The sequence below is a fragment of the Anneissia japonica genome, unplaced genomic scaffold (genome assembly GCF_011630105.1).
Source record: "Anneissia japonica isolate Jap-2015-1 unplaced genomic scaffold, ASM1163010v1 scaffold1547_len296510_cov162, whole genome shotgun sequence".
In the NCBI taxonomy this organism is placed as follows: domain Eukaryota; kingdom Metazoa; phylum Echinodermata; class Crinoidea; order Comatulida; family Comatulidae; genus Anneissia; species Anneissia japonica.
The window spans coordinates 181,477-192,511 of NW_022701555.1; the positions used below are offsets into that span (position 1 = coordinate 181,477).

The window sequence follows — 11,035 nt, forward strand, 5'->3', positions numbered from 1 at the left end:
GGAGCAACTTGATAACTTGATTGTTCTAAGAGAGGGGAGCAGCCAGTGCCTCAATAGCCAGGGAGACTAAAGGGGGAGGAGTGATTAAGAGAAATTGAGTAATTTATGTAAAAAGGTATGGGACTATTAGAAAATTGGTTTTGCATTTAAGCTGTGAATAATTACTTCCATTGCGTAGACTTCTACAATGAGATTGTTGTCGGGTAGGGGGAAATCAGATCAGCAGAATGACTAGTAAGAGAAAGGCCTTTAGCAAATTTGAGGCAGTGGACTGCTCTCCTCTCATAGAGGGGGTCCAAATTACAAAGAGTTCTAGCATGTTCATAGGTCTGATAGTTCTTTCCTAAAATAATGCGACAAGCACGGTTCTGAGTAGCCTCAAGTTTTGCACTAAGTGTTTTAGTGATTCCAGGTTGCCATATCACATCAGCATATTCGAGGACAGGTCTTATGTATCCAGTATAAATAGAACAAAGTTCAACTGTGCTCAGCCCAAATGTTTTAAGGTTATTAAGAATGAACATTTTCCTGTTAGCCATGTGCACTCCAGCCTACATCTACAGGTCTAAAGAAAATAAAAAGGTGATTTATCAGAATTGACATTTAAAAATGATGCTTTACCCGATATCTTTGAACTCTACTCCTGCGATCTTTATCTCTTGACTTTGCATTCTCCATCATCTCTGCTCTTCTCCTTTCTAATTCTTTGTCATCCATTTTTCTAAATCAATATAAAAATCACACTCTAAATGATGATATTTCAATCATATTCTATTATAAACTTCAATACATGCACATTATTATCGTAAAATAAAAGTAAATACTTGACACCCAGTTTCTGTAGCGTGAAGCGGATGACAGTGTGACACTTCCCCTGCGTGTGGAATGCTAGTCTGGGTAGACTGTAGCAATGTAGAAAAGTGCCTTGCTCAAAGACACAAGAGAAAATGACGACGGAGGATTGAAGCCCCGACCTCGAGGTACATATCATGAAATTTAGAATTATGTTGTTTCACTTTATTTTAAATGTTACTATGTTATTACTTACTTAGTTGAACCTGATGACCTGTTTCTTGGTGACCTACTTCTTCTTCCACCACTGTATGACCTATTTGGTGACATTGACCTCTGCCTTCTTACTGGTGAGCGATGTCTGTAGCTATCCCTATTTCTGTAACTATAGTAATTATCCTGCCTTCTGTTAGGACTGCTGCCTCTGTTTCTTCCTTCATGTCTAGAATGCTTAGATTCAGGACTTCTTTTAAGCTTTTTAGAACTTATCTGGTTAAAAACAAATAAAAATAGCATTCTTTAATAACATAAATCATCAAAATAGATGGGCTTTCCAATTTAACATCACACTACTGTCATCATTAAGTAGTGCTGTTTCTGTGTTTAAAGTATTGTCCCCAGAAAAAGAACAAAATATTATAAATTTTAAAATTAACTTGCTTATTTTGTTTTGAAGTAACATAAAAATTATCAACCGGAACTTAAAGATGAGTAAATTTAACTTTCATTATAATCCAAGACAAAATTAGGGGAAATTATTTTTAATACAATACAGTAAGATACTTTTGGTGAAAATGAGAAAGTTATTTAATAATTGATTTTAAGGTTTTTTGGACATTTTTCAAGAGACAATACATCTTTAAGAATAAGACGCTTGTTTTCCAATTCAAGGGTCATGAGTTGATTGATTGATTGAATTTATTCGTAATCAGAGTTAGGCAATACATACAAATATGATATACAAAAAACAGACACGATAAAAAATTTATATCTTTCAAATACACTACTAGGAATAAAACAGGTACTAGTTTAAAGTGCATCATGAAGTTTACTTGAACCTATAAGTGACAAGCCATGTTTAATATCAATTGTTTGTCAGACTCAACAAACAATGTTTTATTGGACATGATAATGTATGCTTGTTTCAGAAGTCAGACATTAAGGAGCTTTCGATTGAGAATATAGAACGGGAACGTAAAACGGATTCACTCATCTGTGACTGCTGTTGCGTGCACTCTACATTCTACCTTAAATCAATTTTAATTTCTTATGACACAGATGCAGATATGTCTCAAACCAAAGGCTGACACACCAATGTTTAAGACAGTACAGTCCTATTTCTGGGCTGAACGTAGATTCAGTCGACAACCGTTCCATGTCTCAGGAGAGAAGTAACACAATGTTTAGACATGTGCAATTACATTAACATGACTTCCTTATGTTTTCCATCATTGTAAATCAAAAGCTCCCTAATGTTCTACACCATTAAAATCTGATCAAACATGGTTGTTGCTTTATCAAAGATACATTTCATTTGCAAGATAACTCACAAAGCCATATCCTTGAAGTTTATGAACTTTGACATCGTCACTGTCACTGTGAGATGAATCATCCGATGAGCTTTCCTGTCGCTGCTTCTTCTTTTGCTTTTTTTCCTTTTTCTTTTTTTTACTTTGTTTAGATTTTTGCAGCTTTTAGAGAAAATACAATGAAATAAGAAATTTGAGAAAGTTATAGGCCTATATAATATCTAATTATTATATATTATATTATATCCCAGTAGGGGCAACTGTTTTACACACTCAAAGCATCTTCTACTCATTTACAAATTATATTTATTTACTATATCTAAACAATAATAACCTTAGTAACAGAAATTATAGCAAGAACAGCAGCAGCAGCAGCAGCAGCAATAATAATAATAATAATAATAATAATAACAATAACAATAATAATAATAATAATAATAATAATAATAATAACAATAATAATAATATATTTATATAGTGCATATTGCACGTTGCCCCTATGCGCTTTACACAGAAATAATATAGGCCAACCGAGAAAATACAAATAATAATAAAATAATAAATATAAAAGAAAATTTAAATAATAATCATAATAACAATAAGGCTAAACTACTCCTATTCCTTAAACTAATTAATGGTTGGCCGTTGACTCCGAGAAGCTCATCCGCCCTTTGTTCAGCTATTGCTTATTCTTGCTGCTGGGTGACCATAAACACCCTCCCCTCAGCAGCCACTAAGACATATCTGAGAGGGTTGTCAGTTTAGTCGCCTACGCTTCGACCGAATGGAGTTTAATGTCGTACCCAGGACGCCCCTATCTACCTTAAGCTAGGCTTAACTAAGTCTTAAATACTGTATTTTACTCTTAACTACAATTGGTTAAACTATCCCCCGCTGCACCATCCCGGTACTTAGCAATTTCGGGGCCATTTTATCAACCATAACATAAAATGAGTTTTATTCAGAAGATATTTAAATGTAATGACGGGAGTTGCATGTTTGATGTGTAATGGGATGTTATTCCAGTTGGTTGGTGTCGCGCATTCAGCTAATTTTAGTATTTTTTTTAGCATTTTCTTGTGGCAACGTGTGTTGCCAATTGGGCTATTTTGAATGGTATATTTCTTGCGGCAACCTGTTGTTTCAAAGGTTAGCCAAAAGTATTAGATGGCCAAGCAAACGCTGTAGTTTAAGTAAACGATTACCTAATTCTACCTTAGATGCAAATTCTAGAGTTTGAAACATTATGTTGTGTTATGAGATGGTTTTACGTCTGAAGCTATTATCATTAGATTGCTTTGTGCAGTTGTATACGACAGGTTAAAAGTAAGTGTGCTGAACGTCATGTATCTTAATTCTATGCGAAAGTGCAACATTGTTTGGGAGGCGGTAGGCCTAGACCAGTGATAATTACACCGTTTACTCTAGTTCAGTTTTGTCAGTAATTGAGGAAACATAAATATTTGTACTGTATAATCATAATGAACATGTGTCCAGTAGACATATGAATACCAGTCAATAGTATTATAATTAATAAGAATATGTGGTGTAATAGATTGTAATAACACCGCGCTGCAGTTTGAAAGTTCTGAAAGTTTATTGAAGATTCTATCACGTGTGAGATGGTCATGCATGACTAGGCATGGATGTATAACCATCGTTTTGATATACTTTGTACATGGAAGCCATGGCATATTGCTAAGTTCTATTGTGTTGTGCATAAACCTTGTTTTGAGTTATGTTTAACATGTATGGTGGGGATTTCTTGTCTTAGGGGTTAAGGATAGCTGCTAAGGACTGTGTATTACGGAAGGTCAAACAAGCCTGTAGAAGTCGATTAGTCAGGGAGTTAATTTATTACAACATAATATGCATGATTATTTCATGTTTAAATCGTAATTATTGAAATGTACACTTCAAGAATCAGTCATTATTTCATTATATTTCTTTGTTATTACAGTTTTTACCCGTTTGATTGGCATGAAAATAAACATATGTGCATCTTTGAATGTTGGTGTCGTGTTTTATTGCTGAAAGGGTTTAACACGCTGGATAGAGGGCGCCCCGTTTCCTCGAGACCAGCACAGTTGGAGAAGCAACTGAAAAAGCACAATTGCCATATGACTGTGTGAATGCTTCAGGGGTATGAAGAAGCCCTTTAGTGCTAGAACGTAATGTTCAGATTGACTTGCTGATATAGTCGAATTACCTATAGTAACAAAAATAAAAATCAGACGTACAAGTTCTTGTAGTTGCTTCATCCGCACTGGATTATTCAATAAATCTTTCTTTTTGTTCAATTCCTGTTGCCTGGGAATGATAATAAATCAAGAATGTTTTGTATATTAAACTAATGTAAACTTGAATATAAAATATAGATTTAACAAAAATATAATATATATAAAACAAAGTATTAATTTATAAAAATACATAAGCAAAAAAAAATGTGATGATTGCAGCAACTGCAGCAGGATCAATGGCAACAATTTTATCAACACCAGTATACTGATTACTTTGTTACCACCAGCATCATGGAGGTATGTTGATGGGAAGGCAGATAGGGGATTAAAGGCGAGGCTGCATAAAATGATGACATGATGGTGAGGGTGCATAACGGAAAAGTGGGTGAAAACTGAGGGAATGAAGGGATTTTTAACTACCTGAGTGCATGTTTTGCTAATGGTACACCTATGAGTATTAACATGAGTGACTGATGAGGGGATTGTATAAAGAGGATGTGTCCCAAGGCCCTTTAAATTATGCCACTGCATAGCCTACCATGAGATAGAAACTTACTTAATCATAAATAGAGGATCTTCACGGAGTTTGTTTGCCATGTCTACAGCCTGGGTGGATGCAGAATTATCAAATATTGCACCTACAGAACTTGAAGCTTCCTGACTCTGAATTGTAATAAAATAATAATAGACTATATACTATACGATCTTAGTGATAAGAAAAATGAGTTGTGTATATTAATAGTTAATTAGCAGGCATAGTTAAAACAATGCCATACTAAAGATTAATAACAAAAAAGTGCAAGGGATATACAGGCAAGGTAATCGATTTAAAAAGGGGGTTCTACAAGTAAGCCATCAGCTGTATCTATCTTCAGTGGGTTCCTTAGATCTGTGTCACCGAGTGGCCAAGAGGTACAGTAAGGCTAACCACAGCATTAACATCCAGATTACATGCTAAATATTCCATTGCTTAAGGACAGGCAGGTGTCTCTGAGTCAGAGTTAAGAGTCATGTAATAAGTTTTTATTTTTATTTGTCTCTTTTATCTCGATGTGTGAATATTTCATACTTTGTGCTGTATTTTATATGAATAGCACTAAAATGTTCCATATTCATAATGGTATTAAATAATCAAAGCTAGTGAAAATACGGTCTACAAGTACAGATACTACTAGTCACTCTAAAAAGCCAAGATAAAGCAAATACCTTTTCATCTTTTTCTCCTCTTTGTTTTCTGACAATGGCTTGATCAACTTTCTTTCCTAGAAGGTAGTCTTCAGCATCTACAAGATCATCAGCACCTTTATACATCCATTGAAGCTTATCTTCTCTGCAAAATGATTTGTTTAATTAAAAGATATAAACAATTAAAAGAAATTATTTTAATCAAATTTCAGTACTAGGCCTATAATAAATAATCAAAAATAAAGATAAAGTTAAAGATTTATTAATGAAAAAAAGAACATAAATGGTGTTACAGCATATAAGACATATATTATTATATTAAATACTACATTATATTTACCATCATTATTATTATTATAATTTTTACCAACATAATCCTTAACATAATAATCATTAACATAAAAAATCATTCAAATAATCACTTTCAATTTGAACGTAATGTAGACATTTTTGGTAACTGCTAGTGCAGCCATACTGGCTTCTAAAGTGGTGATGTTGGTGCTGTTGATGATGTGTGGCAATTAGGACTTCTAGTCAATGAAGATGATGATGATCACTATTATTATAATTTTCCACAATGGTAGTATATTTTGTTGTTTGATATCTTTTTTACATTGTAATTTTTATAGTTTGATTTGATCATTCTTTTAATTGTTTTACTGTATTTTAATGCGAGAACTGAATTTCCGACTTGGAGCAATAAAGTGTATCTTATCTTATCTGCCAAACTAGGGAAGTTTCTACAATATAGAGCCCAAAAAATGCTACTATAAGCTCATCAAGTTTTACCTGTACAATAATAATATGTTAGACTTAGCACTTCACATTATCAAGCTCATATGGAATACCTACTCAGTACCTGTGGAGAATTCCATAATGTTGCAGCTAAGAAAGTATAATACATACTCCAAGTATTGAAATACACGCCATCGTGTTGGGATTCAATATTTCGACATTAATTATGTCATCATCGGGAATAATTAATGTCGAAATATTGAATCCCAACACGATGGCGTGTATTTCAATACTTGGAGTATGTATTATACTTTCTTATCTGAGATTAATCAGTGGACCTTTTGGTTGTTGCAGCTAAGATCAGCACATTTTGTGTTTGAACCTCCCGGGAACCCATTTCTACTCTTGAGTGGAGAGAGACAACCGTAGGTAATGTGCCTAGCCCAAGAACACACACGCGAAATGCACTTCAAGGATTGAACAACCGACCGCAAAGAAATGCAACCGCGGAATCAAACCGCCCTTACCTCTATTAGTACATGCTATGATTTTAGATTCATCAATTATTTGCTCCTTTATCAATGATTACAGTATATTGGTATTATGCACCTTTCATTTTTATGTTGGTTGTCCGAAGAATCTTTATTCCCAGACTTTTCTGTAAATGTCCTTTCCTCCCAAACTCCTTCCTCTTCTGATGAATGTCTCGATTTCTTCTTGCTTTTCTTCCTTTCTCTTTTTCCAGAGATCTTCTCAAGTTCCTGGCGGAGCTTATCTTCCCCAAGGAGTTTCTTAAGTTTTTTCAGCTTCTTCAGTTCTTCATCTTCCCTTTTGGATTTACCCATAATAATTTTCTGAAATAAATATACCAGACTTGATTAAAGTCACAATATTGATCATTGGTAAAACAGAATGAGAAGAGATTTTCATGTTTATTGTAAAAATCTGTTTGCTATGTTGGTAATCTTGGCAAATTCGGGAAAAAAACGTGTATAGTAGGTCAACTTGTTATTTTATGTTTGGAATAGGATCTCCCTTTTGAATGATGCATGCCAACTCTCCAATTTGGCCGAGAGACTCCCAATTTAGAGACTTGTCTCTCGATTGAAAATCATTATCCTGATTTTTCCCATCTCCCCCACTCCCAAACCCAGCGCCTGCTCAGTCCTTAGGGCACTGGTTGGAAATATAATTTTAAATATTTCTTACTATACTGTAAGCGTAAGCGTTATGTTCTAGTAACCCGTCCTACTTAAATGCCCTGCTTACTAAGTATACTCCATCTCGCTGTCTCCGTTCATCTTCTCGAAATCTCCTCTCTGTTCCCAAATATTCTACCAAGACCTATGGTCAATGCTCCTTCTCCTTTGCTTCTGCTTTTCTTTGAAACCAGCTTCCTATTAATATAACTACTTCTTCTAATCTCTGAAAATTTAAATCGCAAATTAAGACCATTTTGTTCTCCGAGGTATCACACTTGCATAGTGCGCCTTTAATCATTTTTGGAATTGGCGCCTTATAAATTCCAGATATTATTATTATTACTATTAGTCTACCAAAAAGAATCTAATTTTCGAAGTGTAGACTGTAGACCTAAACTCAAGTGGCTAGGGGCCTATATGGCTCTGAGACTACTCACTGCTAATGTTATAGCGCCCCTCCTTACAGTTTCGATGCCTTGACAATCATCTATATTAATTCTGCTAATCGCCTCTGCGTAACTTGACCTATCTCTTCTGAAACCACTGGCAGGAATGTACTCATATCTCATACACTGGGGTTTCTAGTCATGACCACATTCCGCTACTTTTCAAGGCTGGATATTGAATAACCACGCAAAAAACAGCCAAAAACCATGGAAAATCAGTACCTTTTTCGCCAAGTTTCACCAGTAGCTAATATGTCACATAAATAAATCCCCTCTGTTAATCTGTACCGCAGTTCTCAGGTTGGAAAAATATCGCGTCAGGCCGTAAAAGAAACAGCCTGTTTCGCAGGTTCATTACGTCACAAAATATATGAGCAGCATGTCCCTGTATCTGCTTCAAACGACACGAACATAGAGGAGTATTTATTGTATACTGAAATGTTTTACTGTAGTATGCCTCAAACACATTAGCAATTGAATAAATGGCATGTTTTACAAATCGATCAAGTAAACATGAACGTACGCCTGGGCACAATTAGGCATGATATTAAAAGCTAGGCCAAGGCCTTTTAATTTCTTCTAGGCCTAGGATTACCCTAGCCCTCCCGTACAGGCCTAGCCTAGCTAGCATAGCTACAGTACTAGAGCGTCCGTAAGCCCCTATCTTTCGAATCTGGGTCAATTTGGATTGAGACAATATGGCTACAGTATTCTTCCGCAATGCCATAGAGCATGACATAAACATAGCGAGACTGAAGTTTAAATTTAGGGTCAAGCCAGCTCTACCAATCAACACCTCAAATTTACGTAAACACGTTGGATTGACAGGGTGCGGATCCCCTGGGGGGTTCATTCTTAAATATTTCTATACGGGGAGGTGCCTCATTTACGGGGTATATTTTCGAGGACTTGGTAGCACAAGTGTGGAAAAAATGGGGGAAGTTGCAGTACTTACCGGGTATACTGGCGAGGACTTTGTAGCACAAGTGTAGGAAATACCCGGGGTGAAATTTTCCCCACAAAGTTAAAGCAGGAATTTCAAGATAGACTGGGTGCTAAGCCGTTTTCTAAACCTACCTTAGGTACAGCCATGAGATCGCGACCAGACGGAACACTTTCTGTCATCTGGAACCAGTCAATATTGCGCCCTCTTTGGTACTATTGAGTGGCATTTTTCCTGTCGTATTTTAGACCACATTGCGATTTTGGTAAATGGTAGTTCAAGTCCATAAGAATTTTCAATAAAATAGATAGCGCAGTGTCTCATTATTCAAGTGAGCTTCCCGGGGTGAATCCAGTAATGGAGGTAGTCGAAATTTAGGGTCAAGCTAGCTCCACCAATCAACACCTCAAATTTACATAAACACGACGGATCGGATCAACAGGGGAGAATCCAGTAAGGGGGGGGGGGGGCAGATCAACAGCAGAAGATCCAGTAAGGGGAAAGGGGCCGAGTTGACTGCAGCCGAACTTTTTGTGGCCGAGTTGATTTGTGGCCGAGTTGACTTGTGGCTGAGTTGACTGTGGCCGAGTTGACTTGTGGCCGAGTTGGATCGAATTCGTCTAAACGATCTTGATGTATTAGATCACCTTGTCATAAATGACCGATATCCTGAAACACTCACCTTTAAACATGTTTATGCTAGAACTAAGGCTTATAAATGTTCCGTTTGTGAACTTCCCGCGAATTTGGGATCATATTCCTTGTGATGTTCGTAATAAAGCCTTGTTTCACTTTGAAGGATTTAAAAGGGAGCTCAAAAAAGTGATCAATTATATTGAATTTTAATACTTTTTTAAATAATTTTTAAGTACTCTTAGTTGGGAAAGCCACTTGACAGTGCAATTCTTTGAATTGATCCCACTTATGGCTACTCTCAGGTGTTGATTGTACTGTTGTTTTATGTATACTTTTGTGTTTTTTCACCTGGAAATTGAATAAAATAAAATAAAATATACATACATATAGTGTATTTAAAATGTATATTAACTTCATTATATATATGTATTATGTATATATATAAAACATATGTATATATACATGTATGATAAAGACCTGAGGATAGGTCGAAATATTGGTTTTCTCCAATAAAGTGTTTCTGAAGTCTATACATGGTATTCGTTTCCTATATGCTTTGTTATCGTACCGAAACACACATGGAACCTCACTATGTTATATATATATATATATATATACCTACCGTAATGTATACTTAATATGTCTATATAACTCATTAAGTATTGTTATGTTATTGCAGTATTAATTATTGTCATGACATCATATCGTTATCATCATCATTATTATTTATTTTGGCATAGTTCGGGTTTGCATTCAAATCAAAATTATTTAGTAAATACATTGGGGCCGAGTTGACTCGCTTATTCCCAATTTTCCTTGTGATTTTCATTCCCACAATTAAAACACTCTTTACTGTATAAGGAACATGGCTACTAATATCAAAATTGATAATACTCACGGTTAATGTTTGAAATTCAAAGGTAGATCCTACAATAAACGTGGGTTACCAAATTTTGTGTACGAGTCTGCCAAAATTTGGGTACGAGACCATAGGACCTAGCCTAGGACTAGCCATGCCTTCGCCTAGGGCCGGTGTACGTGACACCGGCCTTGGCATACGCAACGTACGCATTGACTAAAAAAGTAAATGTTCCATTTACTTGCATTAAAAAACAAAGTAACAGAGGCTAAGAAGTATACTGAAGTATTTCTTCGACAAATTAAACTTACTTTTAAGGCGTAATGATGAAAAACCTAGGCCTATTTGACTCTCTGCTATCCAAGCGAAAACGGCGAACGAACGCCAAGAATAAACGATGAACTCTGACCTGCGATGGGCCGGGCAGCATTGTTTTGATTGAATCAAAGAGTATGATTGAATTTATGA

The 11,035-nt window shown here is 35.6% G+C and overlaps 1 protein-coding gene across 1 annotated transcript in view; it reads right to left on the minus strand.

Annotated features, from left to right (window-relative positions):
• LOC117103645 (pre-mRNA-splicing factor CWC25 homolog) overlaps positions 1-11,011 on the minus strand; it is a 12,721-nt gene extending 1,710 nt beyond the window's left edge. The window contains exons 1-8 of the mRNA XM_033244230.1: positions 10,879-11,011; positions 7,091-7,335; positions 5,768-5,891; positions 5,118-5,224; positions 4,562-4,631; positions 2,343-2,483; positions 1,049-1,281; positions 622-721 (exon numbers count right to left, since the gene is read on the minus strand). Coding sequence (XP_033100121.1) covers positions 622-721; positions 1,049-1,281; positions 2,343-2,483; positions 4,562-4,631; positions 5,118-5,224; positions 5,768-5,891; positions 7,091-7,326 — 1,011 coding nt within the window. The 5' untranslated portion in view covers positions 7,327-7,335; positions 10,879-11,011. The remainder of the gene's footprint in view (positions 1-621; positions 722-1,048; positions 1,282-2,342; positions 2,484-4,561; positions 4,632-5,117; positions 5,225-5,767; positions 5,892-7,090; positions 7,336-10,878) is intronic.
• Between the last annotated feature and the right edge of the window lie 24 nt (positions 11,012-11,035).